A 23,795-nucleotide genomic window follows, 5' to 3' on the forward strand; every position below is an offset into this window, starting at 1 on the left:
TGCAGACAATTCACTGGGGGCAGGCAGGTGGAAAGCCTGGGATGGGGAAGGGTGTGGGAGGGGTGGGGAGAGAGGCGAGCTGGGGGAGCGGGACAGGGCGTTGGGGGGCTCTCAGGGCCCTGTGGATGAGAAGATTCTGGGGCCTGGGTGGGTGCGAGCGGGGCCCGGGGTAGTGGGAGTCGCCAGGCTCTGAGCAAGCGAGGGCTGCACCTGCACGTCTGCCGGGCATTAAGAAAGGTAAGGAAGGGAGGAGCTCACCCGGGTGGGAGACAGAGCCGGGGCGCGCGAGCTTGGTGTGGGGGCGCCACTCCGGGGCGGAGGGGAGGGGCTACCAGTGACTTCTCCGAGTCGGGAGCTAGAAAGAGGCTTCCGGCCAGGTTCCCTTGGAACAGGTGTCGGAGTTGTTGGGAGAGGGGGCTGCAAGAAAGAGGGGTGCAGAAACTGGTTCATTAGATGGAGGCTCTGGGCGGAACCGCGGGGACACCCTGGCCGCGCGCGGTGCCTGCGTTAGGCCCGGAGGGGAGTGCGCGCCGGAGCGCGAAGTGTCCTTAGGGACCCAGGCACCCGGGGGGCAATCCCGGCCACGGCCAAGCGCTGCCCACCAGGAGTCTCGGAATGTGGAGCAAGATGCCCAAGATTCACCTCCCAGCTGCCTACATCGAGCTGAGAAGGGGATCTGGTTTTTCACAATACCGTGGATGGCGGGGCAGGGGAGGGAACTTGGGATAAAATCCCATCTTGGTTTCCTTGATGTTCTAATTTAGAGAAAAAGCCCATTTTATAATTGACTTGCTTCCCTTCAGAGGTTTCTGAATGTTGTTTTTAAGATGAAAAAACTAGGAGTGTTAATATAAACAGTTGGAGAAAATACAATTATTTTAGTAATAGAAAACAGATGTAGTGTGTTTACTTTACCTAGCAATACCCTTAATATTTTCAAATAATACACGCCTGACTAGACTGATTCAGGCTGCTGCTTTTATATTAAGTCTAAGTGCTTAAAGTACTATATGCAAGTTATTACTTCTTTGATAATTACTATATGACACTAATTAAATGTGGTAAAACTGAAGCGTGTACAGTATCTTAAGTCAGAAAAAAAAATTCTAAGAAAAATTATATGGTTCCCTAAAAGCCACTGACTCTGGCTAGGAGAGGAGCTGTGACTCCCAAGACATATTCCAGGAGGTCTAGTCAGTGCTCACTGCGTCAGAGCAATTCAGTATCATTTGCTTACAATTCTTAAAGGAACTCAGGGACTTAAATTAAGTAGCAACATCTTGGTTATGAAAGAAACGCTATGTAACCTTCACAGTGCTGGGAGCTTGAAATGTTCCATATTCCAACAAAAGCCATGATTTTGACATTGTTCTACTGTTTTATTGACTGGTTGCATTTACAAGTTTTGCTAATGATACACAGTCTACACTTAATAATAAATTATACTCACAGTGTTTTTAGTGATGTGACTTTGTTTCAATATTTTATAATAAAAGATTACAATAGTTATTACAGACAATGATAGAAACGTTTGAGGCATCATGACAAAATAGTGCAAAAGCCTAAGTTATCCAAAAGATGTAGTGATCATAATTATAAAGACTGTGTAGTGTTCCTGGGAAATGCTCACAGTGAGATACCAAGCAGTAAAAACCGAATCTAACCAGGCACTTGTACAGTAGTTACAATGGCATTACAAAGCTTGTCTCTGCATGAACACGGTCAAGAAAGTCACACATTCACAAAAGACTACAATGGTGTTCTGATATTGAGACTGTTTGTTTTTTCTTTCTTTGAAATATTATTTTGCTTTATTGTCATAACGTTATTTTTGTAATAAATAAATTCAGAGAGAATATCCTACTATTAGACATGGGAAATGCCTAGAAATCTTGAGATATTTTTCCTTATTTACGTCAGTATTATGTTTGGTTTACACCTCAGAAGTAATAGTGAAATTGTTAGAGACAAAATACTCTAGTAATCAATTTGCTATTTTCTGTTGAATTTAAAAATTTAATTCAATTTACATTTGATTCAATAGTTGCAATAGTATTGAGATTTTAATGTCAATAAAGTACTATTTTTCTCCAATTATTATTTAGATCATTATAGATGCATAATTATTTTATGAAATGGTTTTACTGGAGCTGGTTTTTAGGGAAACTGACAGTAGAGAGAATTTCCAGTAATTTCTCTTCTGTTTATAGAGACATACTATTTCTTCTACAGGAAAACTAACCTCTGATTCTTTTAAACGTCATAGTTCCTAATGTTACACACTCAGTGATATTATTAATTGATTATTATAACTTCTGCTTTCAAGAATAGTATTTTGTTTTGCTAAGGGGAGATAGAAACTTCTCTTAGAGGAAAGGAATCTGTTTAAGAAACATTATGAACAGCAGAGGGCAGCCGATTTACTAAATGAATACGACTTGTTAGCTGTGTAACTTTGACTCCCACCTTAAGAAAATATATAACAAATGGATATACCAAGTCCTGATTTATAGTAATGCATCTCTATGATAGAATATGGAAAAGGAAACAGAATATCCTCCATTTTGCATCATACCTTAGAATGGCAGTTTTCCATTAATTATGCTTCTGTTGATTTAATAAGCCAATTTATAGTTACAATGGGCAACTATCTAGAATGCATGCCAATAGAAATTAGCAGAGAAAACGCTCAAAACAATGACAGCTGGGAATTATCAATAACTATGGAAGGCAATGAAAGGCACATGTTTGAGCAGAGTTGTGTTAAAGGAAGTGTTAGTGGCAGAACTAGAATTTTGTCTTTGCTGTGGTTAACCTATTGAATCTTTTATCATGCAATAATTAAATGTCCTATGGAGGCACTGCTAAGGAACGCGGAAGCCTCACAACAGTCAGTGACACACATACAGATGGTCAGTCAACAGATGGATATTCACACAAATCACTAATCTCAGTGATTTAACACTTTCCATGCGGAACATGGACCTGCCTTTGAGTACAGCACTAATATTAACACTCAGAGACTCATTTAGGAGGTATGATTATGGTTCACTCTAATTGCTCAGAAAAGACAAAAGAGCAAAGATACTGATATGCATCTTTCCAACCTTGGTGTGATTTTTTTTTTTTTTTGGTTTCTTTTCATAAAAAAAAAAAAAACCAACACCAGCAGACCTCCGTTTAAAGCTAACTTTGTGTCATCAGTGCAAGAGGATGTGTTTAAGAAAAACTACAACTATAAATCACACGTGATCCTTACTTTAAAGCTACCAAGGGTGAACAACTTTAAAAATTTTAGTGTTTTCTACAATTAAAAATATTCAATTGTTTTTGTGGTTATAGAAATTCCACTAAGTATTCTCAGTGAGGCATATGCTTTCTGTACGTTGTTCTATACAAAAGAAGTGCCGGTGCTATTTCGTTTTTGAAAATTATGCTCACTCCATTTTAAGCTTTAATGACATCGACTACCATGTTTTATATTTATTGTGGTTTCACAATAAATGCTATATACATTATCAGTTGGGATAATTCTTAACGGTCATCAGATGAAACTCCTTAAATTTTTACAGTTTAAGTATTGACTGACAATCTTTATTGATAAAGAAGCTTAAGCTCACTAAGGGTTTAAATTGCATTTCAACTCGGCACGGTGTTTTCAATGATTATTTTCTTCTGCTTTTATCATGTTCAGGTTTAGTTATTGTAGGGTAAGGTCACATTTTCATATTTTTTTACTTTCATTTTTTTTTACTTTATCAAGCATACAGAGGTCCTAAACAAATGCTTTATTAATTTTTTTTTTAAATTTAACATTACTCACCTACAAACATATCCAGTGTAATGGGATGTAAAGGTTTTAGTAATATTATCCCAGGAGAGTTTTTATAATTGTCTCATGGAAAAATTAAATTGTGGAAATACGGTTCTGATTTGTGGTTCGAGTCCGTTCAAGGCAAATTCCTGGTGACCGCTGCTAAGTACTTTTCCAGATCAAACATTAGGCCCAATTAATTAACTTTTCTAAATTTACAGTCACATGAGTATTTATGAGCTTCAAAAAAGTGCACTCACTTTTACTTTCCCTGTTAAAGAACATAAACACGTATGCCACTGATTCCTAAGGAAGATCTTTTTGCCAGGGTCTTGGGAGGACTTTTGTTCAAACAGTACTAACCCCCTGCCTCCTCTGTATCCCAGGGAATCATGGAATTCGTGAGTCACTACTAATACCAGTGCGTCAAATCCCTCCAAGAATGTTTTGAGACCCACTGGGCCTTTTGCACTAGAAATACATAGATTTCATGGATAAGCAACAGAACAAGGATTCAGTCCCTCACCAACTTTATCCTTTAACTGCAAGGGTGAAACCTGTGTTCATTCATTCACTTAGAAATTCCACGAATACATATTCACTGAATACCTACTCTAGGCCAGGCATTGTGCCAGGTGTTGGGATACAACTAGTGGGCTAGTCACGGCCCTCACCTTCAAGAAGCTCAAGATCTCATGAGGAACACAGTGTGCCATGGGCACATAGCAGGGAGAGCCTCCAACCGAGTGCTGAGGAGTCAGGCACATTCCCTGGGGGAGGTGGGATTGTGCTGGGACCTGGAGGATGGGATGGAATTCTCCATGTGAAGGACGAGGTGGTGGGGAGAGCTTTTCCTGGTGGGAAGGAGCAGCCTTTACAGAGGTCCAGCAAGGCGGGAACTGAATGTTCTCTGTGTAGCTGGAACCTAGCGAGGCAGGGAGGGTGGCAGGAGAGATGAGGCTGGAGAGGTCAGCTGGAGCCCAATCACAAGTCTTCTATAAAGTATGCTCAGGGTTTTAGATTTTGCTCGAAGGACAGTGAAGAGCCAGGAGCAAATTTTGAGCTGGAGGTTTTATAAAGATTTTCTAAAGATTGCCTCTGCTGTGGTGTGGAGACTAGGCTGGAGAGGTAGGGAAATGAAGTAGGTGGCTGTCACTGTAGTCCAGGCACGGACAATGGTGGGCCAGAAGAGAGGAGCGGCGGTGGCATTTCTCCTGGCAGGCAGACATTGAGTCCACTGGAGGAGAGGGCACAACCCAAGAGGGCCCTTTGGAAAACTGGGCGGATGGAGAGGCCGTGTAAAGATTCAAAAGAGCAACACAGAATTACCCAGGTGCTGTGTATGGTTTTCAAAAATGAAAAATGAAAAGAGCAAAGGAATGCTCCCAAGCCATCTTGGAGTCAAAAGACACGAGAATGCACAGGTCAGACCGTGACAGCCCTCGGAGCTGCCGTTCGCTGTGCTGCCACTCTCATTCAGCACGCGGCTCTTCCGTCTCTAGCTTGTATTTTCAAACATATCAGAATCTTATGTAAACTGTATCAATATGCAGCCAGTCTCCGCATCACCACTGCCCACTTGGCTCTTTTTGTTTTCTGATTTATAGAGGCAATTGAAATGAAGTCAGGACTAATTGTTTTAAAAAAGATGATGAGCTAGTCCTACACTGGAAAAGCTGGCCAAAATGTTCCATACGGCCAGCTCAAACCATTTTGCTTAAGGCTGGTCCTCTCCAAAATTGCTTAGAAGGGGTAAAAATGTTTGCTCTTTCCATTTCTCCATAAGATAGCCATTCTCATTTCCTTCTAAGTTTCTAAGTTCCTTCTACTTATCTTCTCCTGTGGCTGCAGAGACCTATCCGCACTCGAATCTCTGTCACACTCATGGCTCCAGATCTTCCTGTCTTACAACCAGTCACTTCTGCTGGTCCTGTGTGGTAACTACTTAGGGCCTAAGTTTCTGATAAAGTAAATCAAGTATACTTTATTATAAATTAGTCAATAAATAAACTAATTTATACTGCAAAATCATCAAATAAGCCAATCCAATAACGACTACAACTTAAATGTGTTTCCTGCTCAGCTACGCCTGGAGTGGCTGTACAGCAGTGACCAAGTGCACCAGGCATGAGTATGCCTGGGCTCAACTCCTAGTTCCGGCTCCCACCGGCTATGTCTCCCTGGGGCAAGGCAAGCTAATGTGTGTTTCAGTCTCTTCATCTGTAACACGGAAATGCCACGTGTCTGCTTAACAGGACTGTTGGAAATTTTACATGAGATAAGGCATAAATTACTAATGACAGAGCCTGGCATAGAGTGAGTGCTCAATAACAGTTTACAATGATTGTTATTGCTATTATTATTGCTATTGTAAAACAAAGAGTCTTTAAAGTCTTTTCTAACCCAAAGACAAGAGTAATGTGCGAATTTCAGTCACAATGACAGGGTCAATGTATAAACCCTCAATGGAGCAAAGGGAGCATTTTTTAGTTGTGTGTGTGTTTTAACCATATGAGAGGCTGTTTACTTTGCACAAACTCAGATCTACTCTTGCATAGATATTAAATGATAGATTATACGTTCCTCAAGGTAGAGTGTGTGCTCTGTTCCCCGCTGTGCACCTCACATAAAGCCTGGCATGTAGCTGCTGCTCAATCAGTTCTGCTGAATGACTAAATAACAGAAACATCCTGGTGGGAGAGCTTCTAAAACCAATCCTGTTTCCTGACACCACAGCTCCCAAAGCATTCCCATACATTTACCATGTTCATTATCCTAAGAGTCTCATAAATTATTAGAAAGATCATTAAAGTTTTGTTGCTTAATTTAAATCTGAGACGTATTATTTTGCTGTCTTCAATTTTATGCATTGGTGACATTGTGTTTCACTCAATTCTCATTCTGGAAATTTCAGAGTAGCATGATACTCAATCATAGAAACTAGTAAAGGGGTTATAAGTTTGCAATGGTGCCTGCAAATCAGTGATTTTTTTTTCTTTCAGTTTTTCTTTCATAGTCCTGTTACTCTAAAAGATATGAGTTATTTAAAGAAAGGGTAAGAAGGCTTAGATAAATATCATGTATGAATTATCTGATGATAAGGTTTTGAACATGCTTCTCCAGAACACGACCACAAATACAGGGTTTCAAAAACTAAATCAAGGACACTCATGTTGGGTGTGGCAAGGCTAGGGTTTCCAATTAAACCACAGGGCTGGCCTTGGATTACATATGAGTGTGATTTCTTGGAGACTCTTGAAGGAGCTCCACAAAGAAAACTCTCTTTTTCTTGTTCACTGACACCTAAAATTCTTTTAGAGCAAAAACGAGAGTAAATTGCAATTGATTGCAAATGTTTTCCTAGAAGTAGATTTGGAAGGAGATGCAGAGGAACTGTGGAGTTTCAAAGAAAATCCTGAGGGCACTGATTTCTGAGGGGAAGCAAAGAACATGCAAGGGAGTATTGGGGAATCAAAACCAAAGGCCAAGGGGGGACCTATGTGTGAACCTGCACTTCGAGGAGGGAAGTGGTTCTTCTTAAGTGTATAGATATTTTTGTTTGCATATAATCAAATAACTGGAAAAAATCCTGCAAAGTGAAATATAATCTTGATCCATTAGAATGACAATCAATCAGGAAGCTTGAGGCTTGGTAACCTGAGGAGGGATTTAATAAGAAGCAATTAAAACAACTTGTTATAAAAAGGGCATTTGGAAAATTTCCCCTTCATCCAAAGAAATATTAAAAAGCCAATATGGAAAACAAGGGATAGAACTGCCTGGGTCCATGTGTATTGGGGAGATTAATTAATGATTTTTCTCATTAGCAAGCTATGATAGCAATGAAGCATTGCATTTATGAATGTTTTTTAAAAGTTAAACTCTGGTTAATGATTAGGCACAGTTATAGTTACATGCAAATGAATCTTGCATATAAATATATATATGTGTGTGTGCATACACATGTGTATATATGTGTATGTACATACACCTACGTGTGTGTATATATATAAATACACACACACACACATAATTGGTCAGTAAAGACAATATATTAGAACGTGTACCTTTCAATTCTGAGATGAGATGCACAAATCATGATACAAAATAAACATGATTTCTAAGTAATTACCTTTGTGACAAAAATTGCTAATGGATCTGAAATTCAGGTTTATTTGGGAACCCTGGGAGCCTAGCGAGCTGGCATATTCTGTTTAGCGACAAGTGCTTACTGGTCTTTCATGCTGCAGAATTGATGACTTGCCAGGTTCATATTCAAAAATACTCCTTGGCTCAGACCGAAATTTTCTTGTGTCCACTTTTCTGTCGGGAGGATCCCAGTCATGCCTAGAAATAAACAACAAATCACACATTAAAATCATCCTTTTTGCTTAAAGCAATGATATAAAACCAGTTATCTGTTTTCAAAGTTACTTTTAGTATAGTTTTTAAAAAATCTCTCAGGATAAAAAGTTAATCTGTGAAAAATACCACATTCCCCCGCACTGGCTCAACAAGTCACATGAGGTGTTTGTAGACGCGCAAAGAGTGACCAGTGAGTGACCTCCTGGGTCCCTAACGGCAGCCATGTATGCTTGTGCTTAAAATAGGTGGCAGTATGCTCTGCTGAACTATGTCCGTTTAACCCACCACTTTGTGACCTTTGTGATCCTTGATCCAAAGTGACAAGGAGTAATGCACACACCATGTTTGATCTTATTTCTTGAAGAGGGATCATCGCTTGGGAAGAGTACAGAAGTGTCATGTGGGTTGACGTGTACCAGAGCAGGCAGTGTGGTACAGGAGGTCGTCTTTTGGTGTGAGCCTTGAAAAACCAGAGTCAAAATCTCACTCATGGGAACCAGCACTTTTCCCCCAAGAAATATCTTCCACGAGGCTGTCAGAAGACTTACGAAGGAAAGCTTCAAAAACGGGTTTTACAGAATTAAGCTTTTCTAGGCTGCTGAGCTAAAGAAGAAGGCTTCTTTGGGCTTTTTTTGTTTTGTTTTGTTTTCGAGACAGTCTTCCTCTGTTGGCCAGGCTGGAGTGCAGTGGTGTGATCACAGTTCACTGCAGTCTCAAACTCCCAGCCTCAATCCATCCTCTCTCCTCAGCCTCCCAGGGGCCATGGTTTTCAGGAGGAAGGATTTTCTGACTAGAGATGGGGGTAATTCTGATTCCATGGAATGGAATGAAATTCTTGCTCCATGGCCCGTTGGAAATAGAAATGCTCTAAGGGACAGAATTAGGGGCAAGTCCTAGCTTTCTACTAAATTCATGAGTGATATGGAGCAAGACCCCTTAAACCTTCTCAATCTTCATCTTTTTCCATTTGTGTAAAACGCAGATAGCAATAATGTGTTGTTCTTCCTTGCAGAGGAGTTTTGAGCATTACATGAGATAATACATATGAAAGCCATATGGAATTTTTTAGGAGGTCATCATATGTTTTAGTGAGATACTTAATTTTAACAAAATGTACAGGACGGGTAATACCTTTAAATCAAAATGTTAATTTTGGTTATTTTTTGATGACAAATATAACAATTTGTGTCTAGAGAACTGTTTCTCAATTTTAAGGCCTCACGTAATTCATCCTGAGGAGATTGGTATTAAAATGAGAATCCCTTCACACACGAGGTGCGTGTTTTGCTGGGATACGCTGTACCCTATATGATCATCAATTACTTTATTATAACACTTTTATTTATTTTTTTTAGTGAAGATGGGATTTCTCCCTGTTGACCAGGCCAGTCTCGAACCTCCGGCCTCAGGCAATCGACACACCATGGCCTCCCAAAATGCTGGGACTGGCCGGGTGCAGTGGCTCACGCCTGTAATCCCAGCACTTTGGGAGACTGAGGTGGGTAGATCACAAGGTCAGGAGTTAAGATCAGCCTGGCCAAGATGGTGAAACCCTGTACAAAAATTATCTGGGTGTGGTGGTGGGTGCCTGTAGTCCCAGCTACTCAGGAGGCTGAGGCAGAGAATTGCTTGAGCCCGGGAGTCGGAGGTTGCAGTGAGCCGAGATCGCACCACTGCACTCCAGCCTGGGTAACGGAGTGAGACTCCATTTCAAAAAAAAAAGTGCTGGGACTACAGGCGTGAGCCACCACGCCTGGCCTGATCATCAGTCACTCTAAATGCTACAATAGGGTGTTGAATACAATTTTTCTGGAATGGGTATGATAATGCTTCATAACCAGCATTAATAAGAAATAATTTTTATATTCTTACTTATTAATTGCTAGGATAGCATAGGCCTTGGGTTTAGTGAGAGCTGAGCTTGGACTCTGGCTTGGACACACTATAGCTGTATGAGCTGAATAAGTTCCTTCCATCTTCTAAACTGCAGTTTTTTCCTCTCTAAAATAGATCGTATCTCACTGGGTTGTTCTCAGAATCAAATGATATGACACAGAAAAAGCGCTTAGCCTAGTGCTTGGCTTGTCATGAGCGCTCAATAAAGGTTACCTATAAGTAGAAGTATTAGTCATAATCCCAGTAAAAATAACACAATAAAATGTGTTTACAAATTTTTGTTTTCATGTGGATAGTTTGTATAAAAATATTTCAGTGGAGAAATGAAAACTCGTAATGAAAAACTGGTAGGAACAAATCACAGACACTTATTAACTAATGCCTCATTATGATTTATGAATAACTTTCCCTGCTTTCAAAAATGTCTCTTATTAGTAGACCTGGGGAAACAAAATTAACTGCATAGCCTGTAACCTGGTGTACCAAGGGAAGTACATGTCCATTATTTCTATTTACTTGTCTCTTATATGTATGTATTGATCAAAAAGCAGAAAATGTGCCCATATTACTTCAAGTCTAATTTAGGGCACTCCAGTATCATAAAACAAGACAGTGAAAACATTTGCTACAACCCCAGCCGAGGAGGTCAATATGGTATATGTACGGACCAACAAGATTATACACACACTCTCTCTGTGAGGTGTGCACTGATTCTTCTACTGAATGCCATGTAGCCTTATTTTTATCCTAAGCTAAACACAGGCCGCCCTGGGAGGGGGAAATGCCTTACTTTTCTGTTGAAGACCGGTCTCTTGGTCGAAGTGGTGGGACTGGAGGTGGAACATGTGGGGGAGGCACTGGGGAGGACGCATCCTTAAAGGCATTAGTGCTGTTGTCGGAGTGGCTTTTGGAAAGAGGTCTGTAGGTTTGGGTCTTTGCAGCAGGGTGTGACTGAGCACTGTAGGGTGGGTTGTATAGACCTATCATGACAAAAAACAAAAGTAGACAAAAAGCAGAAGCAAATAACCTCTTACAAATGAATTAAATTATGTGTCCCCCTTGAAATAGCCAATGATTGCATAGAAATTATCAATAAGCATATTCATAATGCATACATTAGAAGATAGTTTTTAAAATTTATTAATAATTTACTAATTTCCGTTAATTTATTAATTACAAATTTATTCTGTATGTAAGCCCTGATTACAGCAAATCTTTGTCAATTATTTCAGAACTAGCAATAATTCAGACTGGTACTAGAAATGAACTTATAAGTACTCAGCAAATTTTCTCTTCAATTGTATACACTAAGACAATAGTTAAGCAGCTGCTGAAGGGGAGGGGAGCAGGGAAAACCTCAGAACCTGGTCTAAAGAAAGAAGAAAAGAAATAGTTGTGCACCTGTCCTGAGCTTGTGGCTGGGCAGGGAGAGAAGCCCTGGGCGGAATCCCCTGAGACAACATTCGGAGAAAGTGATGAAGGGAAAAACATTTCTCAGGGGTCCCTCCCTCCAGCCTGCAGATCCCGGCAGGAGATACCAATGCTCGCCAATTCAAGTGGCAATGCCTGGAACTGAAGTCATTCTATTATGACCACTGGCAATTCTGAGTCAGAAAAGTGGCCCCGCCAAGGGGGATTTTAAAAATCTTTCAATGAATGGTTGCATTTTGGAGCTAAAAGCAGGGACAAGGTCACAGAATACTTTGTTTGACTTGTTTTTGGTGAAGTGTATCTGAAAGATCTTACACAATTGGAATCATTCTCTTTGCTGATAAAAGATCTTTATCTTATTTTCTACCCTGGGTTACAGTGTGTCCTTTCAGCCTGTCCTTCACACTTTGGTTAAACATTCCTGAAGCTGAGAATAAACAACAGTGGGAATGAATGAGATAAACCAGTATTCGTTCTCATTTCCAGGAGAAAAGTCAATCCTTTTGTTCCGCCTGCTCTGAGAAAGGAAAAGAAGTCATCCTCCTAACTTATGAACTGAAAACATGTGCTCAAACAGAAGGGTAGAAAAGGTGACTGTGTGGTTCTTCCAGACATTGCTGAGCATAAAATAGACATCGCAAGCAAGGAAACCCATCCTACCTGCATTGTATGTATAAGGAGTATGATACATGTCTGTGTCATCATCTAGAAAAAGAAACATAAATATCATGGTAATACAGATTGCCACCAAAGTATAATGAGACAGCAGAACTTCAGTGAAACAGCAGAAATTTGTTAGAAAAGCAATGTATTTTTCCTAGTTCATAATGCCATTTTTTTTTTTGACAGGGTCTTACTCTGTCATCCAGTCTGGAGAGCAGTGTTGTGATCATTGCTTACTGCAGCCTCCAAACCTCCAATCCCTGGGCTCAAACCATTCTCCCACTTAAGCCTCCTGAGTAGCTGGGATTACAGGTGTGTGCCACCACAGGCCTCTGCAAACTGCCCTTTTTTGTCTGTAACATATTCATCTTGCTGCCCTCCTCATAGCATGCAGAGTCAGGCCCTTGTCCTCGCTTCCCCAGAACCCTCTCTGCTCTGCATCGCGAATTTCCTTTACCAAGTGTTTTAGTGCCCTCCTGTCTACAGAGCTGGCTCAGGCAGACCTGCTCAGACTCACTCTCTTGATGAGAGCAGACAGGGGTGGGCAGAGGAACAACGTGCCTGTTTACCAGGCAACACACCAATTTAGACTGTGGACAGGGGAGGATGGAGGCTGAGGCCAGAGCGCCTGGTTGTCCTCCGTGGGGAGGCTTCTTGGCAGCTCAGGTGGTAGGCAGAGGCACAGGGATCTGTCACTGGAGGGGTGATAGAAGGAGAATAGGAGGCATGCTGAAAAGAAAGGGGACATGGAGTTTGCTGGGGTCTTGACATTGTGTATGAATCAAACCTACACAAAAGATGAGTGTACCCCCTTCAACCCACTAGGACCTGATCAGAAAGCAGAGCAGCAAACGTACCCGGCTTGTGCACCATGTGAATTTGCTTAAACATCGTCTTGTACCAGTCCTTCGGCCGGTCGACTGTCTGTAACGAACAGAGTGTCCAGTGGTTACAAACTGGCTTCCAATCAACATGACTCCTCAGTGTTTTCATTTCTCTATTTTATCTTCTTAATAACAGAGTCCCATTCTGTGATAAAATGTTCTGACTCTTTACTATGGCTTCATGACAATTTCAGCAATTTATTTAGTTATGTGTGCAGTTTGTTAATATATTACCTTGTGTTTGAATTTAGGCTGAATTGGAACTTCAGATGCTATGGTTTTATTTTTTCAAATTATAGCTGTGCCCAGCACTAGAGAGTTGATATTTGCACAAATATATTTATATAAAGTCCACTTAATAAAAGTTGTTGTTGTAATAAATTGCTGAACTCCTTTTGGTAGATAATGATCATTATCCTTAAATGCTTTTTATTGAACGTTCTGTCAAGACGGTGTTGTCAAGACGGTGTTTTCAGAATTCACTGGGGAATATTTTTGACTCAAACTGTATTCTGATCAGCGTGGCTCTAGAGAAATAAATTTGCTATTTACTAGTCTAAGTTACTAAAATACAGAATGTGGTAGGCGTCCTAGAGTCCTAGAGAAAATTTAAGAATGTAGATATTGCTTCAAAAATTTTAATATGATAATAAAGTGTATACAACATTGGCTCTGCTAAAGTTGTAAGTTCCTTGAGAGTAGAAGTCCTCCCGGATCCAGGCTTCGGACATGAGGGGAGCAGTAAGTTGTAGTGGAAAGATGAAATTAATGTAGAATCTTGAACCAAGATTCAAATCTTGGTTCCTTAAATTGCTGCTTAATACACTCCAGCAATACGAATTTGGGCAAGTCATGTCAACCTTCTTGAGCCTCGGTTTTCTCCTCTGTAATATATCATAATTATATCTAAGTCCTAGGATTGTTATGGAAATTGAATGAGATGATGTCTACACAAGGCCTAGAACAATGCCTAGAATATAATAACTACTCAATAATATCACTAGGGAACCACAAATATTTGTAGAATGAAATAATGAATCAAGGTAGCCTATTGGATGGAACTCTGCCTTTCTGTACACCTGTAAAAGTAGACATGTGCTTTTATAATCATACTCATAGATTTTGCAAGATCTTACCCCAACTCTCTTGGAGCTACCTGGGCAACAAGCTTGACCATTCTGCTTATAGGAACTAAATATACCAGACTTTCCAAGACAGCTCTCTTGACTTAAAAAATTCCATTAGGACTGATACAAAAGTATTCTTATACTTATTAGACTGAGCTTTGGTTTAGATTTTCTTGCCTGATCTTTTTTTCCCCCCAGAAATGTGGTCACTGCATTTTTCATCTGGACATTAAGGGTTTTGTGCTATATCTAAATTTATTTTGACCTCTGGGCGTATATTATTCTGAAAATCATCCCAAATACAGATTAACATTAAGGGCCCCTTGACTTTGTTGTGAGTCAGCTCTTCATTCTGGGCTCTTTCTCCGTGGCATAGTTGAGGTTATTGGTGGAATATTCAGTCAAAGGATGGGAAATGGTGGAAGGGACTGCAGTGATGAAGCAAGAATCTATTATTTGCTGGCTCAAAGTTGCTAAACATGTATCTTTCAAGAAAGTTTATTTTTATAAAGGACTGATTTCTCTTTCATTAAACCTCATTTCTTTTATGGTACTAAAGCAACAGAAAATACAACATAACGTTGTGCAAAAATGTTTTCCTGGACATGCCAATGGCAACAAGGAAGGGTACGAAGTGAGTTCTATCACTGTATATGGCAATGCGTCTTGACAGACAGGTTTTTTTTCTTCACTTGCTGGAGGGCCTATATCAGGTAGAATCTCACAGTGATGCCATCTGCCAGCTTTATATGGTGAGCACAGAGAGGCCAGAAAATGCCCCGTTGGCAAAGGAAATATGAAGCTGGTAAACTAAAATATTAAAACTCTATATCCCTTTCTAAAGAAGTACTCTCAGCATTTAAAGTTCCTTTTGTAAATTTTGTAAATGCCATCATAGAGATTGCTATGCCTAAGGTTCAGAATAAGAAAAGAGTCTACTCAAATTTCAGGAAGTTTACTTTTGTATGTAAAATCATTTTGCATAAAAAACAGCTACTAGCAATTCACTATGCAGTTTTTTCTACAACCTTGACTGAATAGACCTGAATTTTTACATTCCTACAGTTTTCAAAACATCAGAACTCTACACCAATTTAACATGCAGAGATTTCAAAAAAGAAAAAAAGACATATTTTCTACATAGCAGTATACAGTGACTCTGTTCTATTTTTTTCTCCTTTTCACTTTTGAAAATACTCAACCAAGTGTTATATTGGAAGTAGAAGAAAAGAATCTTGTATTTCACTTAACTAGCTGGCCTTAATGACACAATCTCATGGGAGCTGAGCCCTGGTGATTTTTGTTGTTTTGAAGAACAGCAGTGAAAGGTTCACATAGATGTCCTAGGTCACATGAGAGAGGGCAATCTGGAGGGCTGCTTGCCTTCATTAAAATAGCTCAAAAGTACTGTTTGTTGACTCTTGGCTTTCTAGAGTTTCTGGATGACTTTACAAAATTCTGTTTCCTCGGCATAGGCTGGCTGTCTAAAATGATCCTACAGCACGGTACATTGCGACAGTACCGCCTTTGGCAAATACACTGAATCTGATCATCACTACTTTCTACACACATGAGAAAGAAAAACAGCCTTGGAGAGTCTTGGCCTGCTGTGGCTCAGAGACAGCCTGACTTGACATTTATAATCACAGCTAAACAAGGGGATGTGCTCAGGAGGGCTGTATAGTCAGTGTAAGATGAGAGTCCTCATAGAACTGTACCTTCTTTGTCAAGTTTTAAAGGTCTAAGTAAGAGGACAATTATGCATAAAAATTACAGTTCCTTATAAGGAACTTCTGCATTGGTTACATTGTGTTTTCTATTTTATAGAAGGGAAACTGGCATTAAATGTGTAGTGTGTTGGCTTATGCATACCCAGACGTGCTTTTGATTTGGCAGTGGATAAACATTTAAAAAATTTTAAGATGATTTAATTTTCATCAACCATCTCTAGCATCTCAGTTTTTCCTTTTGAAACTAACCAAGCAAAGTCTGGTTAGTTAAGGAAATTATGTCTTATAATGGATAAAAACATGGACCAGGCTTGCATGTCCATTATATATCATTTATTGACCTAAAACATACTCAGATATTTTTGACAAAATCCTCTCAGACAGAATCTACAACTACACAGAATCAGGGCTTCTTAGTTTTGTCTATACTGTGCCTCAAGTGTCAATTACACAAAACCAATGACACCATATCTGTCTGACTGTCTATCCCTACATAATTAGAAGAAAGTTTCAAATTTAACCATTTTGAGTCAGAAATCTTATAAGGAAAATGAACAAGAAAACATATCACCAGAAACATGTAATCATCACAAAATGAAGAATATTGGTCATAATCCCTGAACTTTTGTTTGGCACATAAAAATATGGCAATTGTCAGTTTCAAGACAGATTGTTAGAGCATCATAATTAGTCATATTCCCTCAATCTAATGAGTCTAAAACCCCAGTAATTGCTGTACAGATTTACTTTTTGGCTTCCAGTTGTAATACAGATGCTGAGAATAATCCATTTTAAACTCTTCTGTCTGTACATAAAACACATAATCCCCATATAAAAATGTAAAGTCAAGGAGAGAAGAAAATCCCCACACTTTATCGTTAGTTCTTTTTGACTGTTTCCAATCTTACCATGGCTTTTTTTTTTTCCTGATCTCTTTCCCGTTCTTTGCCTCTCTATCCCTTATTGTCGTGGCTGCCCAGGTCTGCATTCCCGGGGAGCAGCTCTTGGCCACACCCCAGCTTTACATGGGTCTTGCTTCAAAGTACATGCAGCTGTGCTCCCTCCCCACAGGGCCCCCAGCTTCACCTGCAACGGTGTTGCTGCTCTCATCCTGTCCCCGGCTTCCTTCTCCCGGCTGGCACAAGCCTTCTCTTCCAGTGGACTTGGTCAGCCAGCTGCTGCCTGCCCAGGTTCTCAGAAGCTGCCTCTGCTACTGCTGCGTTTTGCCGGAAGGGGCTGCCCAGATACACTGAGCAATGCTTTGGCAGAGTTTTAAAACTTAAAAAAAAACCCAAACACTTTCACTTATCATCCCAGGAGAGCTCTCAGCAGGCACGGCAGAAGAGGGACACTAAAATGTGTATTTTTCTTCAGACAGCTTTTCCTTTCCATGACATTAACTCTCTTCACTCCAATCATCTCACCTCCCAACTCCCAAATCACAGCTCCCAATCCCCCGGTGTTAACACACATCCATTTCAAGAAACGAATACATCACTGGTTTATTTGCAATGCACGTGGGAATTCAAGGCAGCCAAAGAATTTTCACTGTCTCATTCCTTCTCTTTTGTCTCTATTGCCCTAAGCCTCCTTGGTAAAAGGTAAAAGAAAAACAAACAAACAAACTAAACCACACAACCCAGTTTTATCATTTAACAAAATCGCAACGTTCACCATGTTTCATTCAAATAGAAAAACAGATTGTGTAATTCTCTCCCATCGACAGCTTTCTTTCTCTGCCACACACAGCCTAACATTCATGAGAACTCGGATGGCACGGAGGGCAATCCTCATTATATAAGACCCTAGGAATGCGCAAAGCCATGGACAATCCGTCCTTTGTGGAGTCTGTGCACAGCCCCAGACAGACGCACACGCTGGCATTTCCTACCGTTCTAATTGCTGTGGGGATTCCGGATTCATCCACGGGCCCGATCCCTGGGTAATGCGGGGCTTTGATGACGGTGACTCTCTTCTCTTCCTCTGAGGATCGGTACAGGGGGACAGAGCTGCTGGTGGTGCCATCCAGAGAGTGCGCGTGCTGGGGATACGTCTCTGTGGAATCTGTACAGAAAATTTGGTAACATGGAATGTATTCATTGCACAGGGAAGCATCAATTCATGGTGTCTTGTATATTTATGCCAACTGCAACACAGAGTCCATATTGCCATCACTATCCCTTTTAACTCATTTACTTTCCATTTGAGCTGGTGGAGACTGTGTAGGTGTGCGGGGAACAGACCTATACCGGCAAGGGCCTCACCGTTTCATGAAGAAGGCTGGGGAAGAATGGCATTTGTTACATGACGGTCTGGAAGCCTCTGAGTTAGGAAGTGCTCTACATGCATTATCTCTTCTTATCCTTCCAGTAATCTTTGAGGGAGGGCAGGATAGGGGGAGCAAGAACCAGTTTTATAGATGAGGGGCAGGAGCTGAGACAAGGTTAGTAATTTCCCTCAGGTCATCATTTACATTAATATTATTCTTGTGATACTGCTAACTACTATTATCTATAAGTTTTGAAATGTATTTCTAGACAAAGATATGACTGTTGAGTCAGTAACAGTGATTTCCTAAAAATGAAGCAAAACCAAAAATCACTTAAAAAAATTTTCACATCCAAGCCTATGGTTATGAAAGCTTATGAATAAATAAATGCTTTAAAATTATTAGTACGATTTCCTATGTGCGTTTTTACCTTAAAATATAAAAAATCATGACTTCTTACTTTTTGACGACAAAAACTGCCTTAAGGATATAATTTAGATGAGGCTTATCAAGTTCTTCATGGTTTTTAGTGACTTCTAGAATACTTTCAGAAGCAACAGAGTACAGACACGCAGTATATATTCCATTTACTCCTAGTTCACAGCTATTTTTAAAAATCAACATTATTACCATTCCTCTGGTACGATTAATAATATGCCTTTCTATTTTTCTGCAATGAAATTGAAAATGTTGGTGACAAAGAATGACAATTTGTATTTACTCTTTATGTCATGGTTTGTCAGGACTGCCACTCAGAAAGTCCTTTAAGGTAGAAATGAAAAGAATTCTCATGTTTCAGGGTGGGACTCATTGATACCATCATGTGTATATGATATATATCATATATAAATATATTTTTCATGAAAAATGTGTATAAAATATCATAAGTAAGCTTTTTTTTTTTTTTTTCTTGAGACGGAGTCTCGCTCTGTCGCTCAGGTTGGAGTGCAGTGACGTGGTCTCATCCTCCGCCTCCTGGGTTCAAGCGATTCTCCTGCCTCAGCCGCCTGAGTAACTGGGACTACAGGCACCCGCCACCAAGCCTGGGTAATTTTTTGTATTTTTAGTAGAGACGGGGTTTCACCATGTTAGCCAGGATGGTCTCGATCTCCTGACCTCATGATCCACCCGCCTCGGCCTCCCAAAGTGCTAGGATTACAGGCGTGAGTCACAGCACCCAGCCATAAGTAAGCTTTTTAAGAAATTTTAACTCATCAATATAAGGGTAATTACAATTCAGATCTCTCTAAGGGAAAATCCACGGTAACATTTGTAACTGCTATTACTATGATTATGACTATTTTCCATTTAGTTTGCGTCAGAAAGGCATTTTTAATACATTTTTTTATGAAGAATGGATAAGGCCAGTTATCAAACTGCTTTATGCGCAGTTTATGTGTTGGATGGTGACATAAAATGTCCCTGAATAAACGAACAGCATCGTAGCCTTTCAATACTGAGTCAGCGCTGGGAAGGCGGTGTGTTGTCTGCAGTCAAAGAAGATACGGTGGTTCAAGTCCCGGCTTGTCGTTTCTTTCCCCTGTGAATGGCCCCTTGAATGTGAAAGTAACATTCAAGCTAGTCCTTATTAAGACACAATGAGATATGTAACACTAATTGACTTTCTATTTAATTCCAAAAAGGACTTGAGTGGGCCGCCATGATACTAGTATTTTTATCAGCAGCAACTGTTATCAGCAGCACGTGCAAAGTCCTACTCTAAGCAAGGAGAATCAACTCTGCCTTCACATCTGATCCATTGCATTCTATGAACCCATACCTTATGCAATAGAAGTTACTCTTTATTTTATTATCCTCATATATGGTCATGAGAGACCATAGCTGAGATCTTAGCAATCTTTTGTCATCTTAGCAATCTTTTGTCCTAAACTCAATACAAAATTCATCTAGGGCAAGGTAGATGTACATATTCCCCCGAGACCTATCACAGCACTGGCCAGCTGGAATTTGTTCAATGTTTAGATGTGGAATGTCTTCCCATGTCGAATATTTTACATGTAATAAATCTGCTTATCAATATGTTCTAAAATCAAGGCCTATCTACATTCAAGTTTTTATATTTTTTTGTTGGATGGGGACAGGGACAAAACTGTATTCACTAAGACAGGCAATGAGACAGAGTCAGACTTTGTTAATAATTATTTGGGAAAAAGCTATGGCTAGAATAAATTGTCGAGTTTTACTTCGTATGTGTGTAAACGCATAGTTCCATTTTAAACAATCTAGATATAATGGACTTCCATCATAATACTACACTATGGGCTGATTGCTAAGGGCAAAATGTCGGCATAAGCAAGTTTGACTTTCTTAACTCTAAAAGGACATCATTGAGGGATTCACAGATGATCCTCAGGCATAGCATCGGCGAAGGCACAGATATATTTAGACTTTAATAAGTCCCACGGCTACCTTTAAAGTTTTATAGTTAGAGAGCTTTGGTTGACCTCAGAAGTTGAGTTCTATCATGCATATGCTGGATGCTGACATAAAATGTCCCTGAATAAACAAACAACATCATAGCCTTTTAATACTCAGTCAGTGCTGGGGAAGGAGGTGTGTTGTCTGTTGTCAAAGAAGACACGGTGGTTCAAATCCCGGATTTTAGTTTCTTTCCCCTTGTTGCTGGCGCCTGTGGCCAGAGGACCAGGCCCCTCCTTTTCTGGGAGGTGCAGAATGGTCCTGCGGTCCTGAGAATTGCCCTCTGCTCCCTGCTGTCCTAGAAGCTTCCTAGTAAGTCAACTTCATGGAAACTTGTTCAGCCTGAATTCCTATGATAGTTCAATTTCATATTGCTTTTTGATATTTTAGGTTTTTAAGTTACATTTTTACAAACTAAGAAATATTTATGGGCTGGGTATGGTGGCTCATGCCTGTAATCCCAGAACTTTGGGATTAATCCCAGCACAAGGCAGGTGGATCACCTGAGGTCAGGAGTTCGAGACCAACCTGGCCAACATGGTGAAACGCTGTCTCTACTAAAAATACAAAAATTAGCTGGGTGTGGTGGTGGGCGCCTGTAATCCCAGCTACTCGGGAAGCTGAGGTAGGAGAATCACTTGAACACAGGGGGCAGAGGTTGCAGTGAGCGGAGATCGCACCATTGCACTCCAACCTGGGCAACAGAGCAAGACTCTGTCTCAAAAAAAAAAAAGTATTTATCACATTATTTTCTGAACTATCCGAATATACTTTACCATGTAAGAGCATTTCTATCACTGTATAGCACAGCTTCTTTCTCAGGAGGCCACAAAGAGTCCATGAGCCCCATGAAATTACCCGCTTACAAGTTTTTATGAATGTCCGTACGTCCATTTGTTTTCTGGAGGAGAGCTCTGTCTTTCACTGAATTCCCAGTCCTCAGAGGGTTAAGAACGATTGTGCTATACAATGACCGAACCTTCATTTAAGGGAACTCTTAAGTTTCTCTTGTGTGGCTTCCCGCTACCGTATCCCTGACTGCAGGTCTTCCAGCCTTGGTTTGAATGGCGGTTTCCTCCTTTGTGAGCCAGTAGATGACTGCGTCACTGCTTTGCAGGGCAGCCTGTCCTCCTATTACACTGTTTTAACTGTCAAGCGATTCTCCCTTATATAGACCCCAGGAAATAGTCCACGGTGGACATGGTGGAAACTCTTCCAAAGACGAACAAGCTGCCCTAGTGGAAAAGCCTGCATTCATGTCCTCCAGTGGCGTAAACCCCCTTACCCTAAGTAACCATCTTCGTTTTCTTTCTACTCCACCACCCCAGACATTTACGTGCCCACTCCAGGCTCAGACACTGGTGGAGTCACTGTCTTGGAAGAGGATGGTGCCCATTTTCTCCCATGTTGGGTCCTCTGCCCCAGTTACTCCCTGGGGATAGGGTCATGAAATAGTGGAGTGCTGAGCGCCCCCCGCCTCACCTTGATGCTGCATATTTTTCTCCTGTGGTTGTACTTGCCATATTGAGGTTGCCATGGAAATCAGGGTGAGCAAATGACTTACCAAGGGACGTGCCGTGCTGCATGACGATGCTGGAGTTGAGTGAGGCTGGGAGAGAATATGCCGAGGGGGAAAACGGCCTCTGATAGTAACTCATGGGACTCACGGCACCTCCAGAGTTTCCATTCACTGTTATCTGGCTCTGGGAAAAGTGCAAAGCCATCGAGTTAAATTAGCACATAGTTCCCTGCAGACATCATTCCGTCAGGCGATAATAAAAGACTTCCAATCACATGACAGTAATCAGCTGCCAAGCTCTTACTTATTTTGAAAACTGAGGTCAGAGGGCATGGTATGTTCTTTGCCTTCTCTCTCTTCCCTTATTTCTGAAAATCACTCTCTTGTGTATCTGAGGGCCCAGGGAGTGGTTAGGAGGAATGAAAGTGGCTGACTGGCGGGCATGCCACTCTGCCAACAGAGGTGCCAAATGGTATCAGTAGGAGTCAGTAGCAAGTAAACGTGGAGGACGACTTTGCTCTGACAGTCAGAATGTCAGCGGTCAGAATACTGTCGTGCTGTTCCGCATGCAGCATTGACATGGATGTCCTTCGACATGAGGCAAGGGATTGGTTCTCAGACCTAGTCAGGGATATCTTCTAGTGAATCAATGTTTCCAGAGCCAGGAGAATAACATAAGGAATCCAGTTGTTTGGATGTATATATCATGAAGCAACCTATTCTAGGAGGATCAAATACCTGGTAAAGGATCAGAAAGACATGTTCAACCACTGGCTTCTCCCCACTTCAGCCTCACTGAGCACTTCATCAATCTCTGATTTCTTAATTATTCATTGTTTTGATTGTTTCGTATCGGAGTATTTTAGAACCCAATGGTATCTCAAGCTTCTTGTTGAAGATGGTCATATATATGCTTCTTTAATATTTTGTATAACATGCAGCCTAGTGCTGATGACAGAGCAGATGTTCAACAGGTATCTATTCTGATGGAACTGAATCGGCTTAGTTCACAGATATCGAGCTCAGGACTATCAAGCACGCCTGTCTACCCACAGCACGGTACTGACCATTACGGGGCACACACAATGCACGCATAGAAGATCAAACATTAGTAAGAACGTTTAGTTAAAATTATAACTAAATACACACAACACACATAGGCACACAGATAAAGAACCATAATTTGTGAATCTTTTCTACTTATTTTAAAACAAAACAAACTTCTATTACACAGGCTTGAAACATAGATATAGTAACTGCATATTTCTCTGATTTCACTTTAAAGCAGATAGGTTTTCAAATGACCTAGAATAAGTCTAATTTGATTACTGTATAGCCACACCACTTATGTCCCCAAATCAATAAACATTTCATTACAAGCCTTACGCTTATTGATTAAGTAATTCTCTAAGCTGTTAGAAAAATTACTCTCATATCCTAACCAGCCACATCTTGAGGACCTGCTCCCTGGAGAGAGCTGGACATTCAGATAAGTGTGAGGCACAGGCCTACCCAAATCTTCAGAGCCTTTATGTACCTCTGATGAATGATTTGAGAACACTTTCACCTCCTTGCCAAGTTAAGTTTGGTGGATCTTTGTCAATATCATTGTAATAGTATTATAACATGTTATAATTAATGTTAAAAACCGAAGAATC

The 23,795-nt window shown here is 40.5% G+C and overlaps 1 protein-coding gene across 10 annotated transcripts in view; it reads right to left on the reverse strand.

The window, feature by feature from the left end:
* SORBS2 (sorbin and SH3 domain containing 2) overlaps window positions 1–23,795 on the reverse strand; it is a 403,159-nt gene that overhangs the window by 57,103 nt on the left and 322,261 nt on the right. For 5 of the 10 annotated variants that reach the window (XM_012000190.1, XM_012000189.1, XM_012000188.1 and 2 more), the window contains 6 exons: window positions 22,183–22,321; window positions 17,802–17,974; window positions 13,027–13,093; window positions 12,167–12,211; window positions 10,866–11,055; window positions 8,047–8,161 (listed from right to left, as the gene is read on the reverse strand). In XM_012000190.1, coding sequence (XP_011855580.1) covers window positions 8,047–8,161; window positions 10,866–11,055; window positions 12,167–12,211; window positions 13,027–13,093; window positions 17,802–17,974; window positions 22,183–22,276 — 684 coding nt within the window. In that variant the 5' untranslated portion in view covers window positions 22,277–22,321. Of the gene's footprint in view, window positions 1–258; window positions 418–8,046; window positions 8,162–10,865; window positions 11,056–12,166; window positions 12,212–13,026; window positions 13,094–16,996; window positions 17,352–17,801; window positions 17,975–22,182; window positions 22,322–23,795 lie in introns of those variants that run through there. The other 5 variants (XM_012000194.1, XM_012000193.1, XM_012000197.1 and 2 more) reach the window with 4 other exon arrangements.

This window comes from Mandrillus leucophaeus, unplaced genomic scaffold (genome assembly GCF_000951045.1).
Source record: "Mandrillus leucophaeus isolate KB7577 unplaced genomic scaffold, Mleu.le_1.0 Scaffold62, whole genome shotgun sequence".
NCBI classification, from domain to species: Eukaryota; Metazoa; Chordata; class Mammalia; order Primates; family Cercopithecidae; genus Mandrillus; species Mandrillus leucophaeus.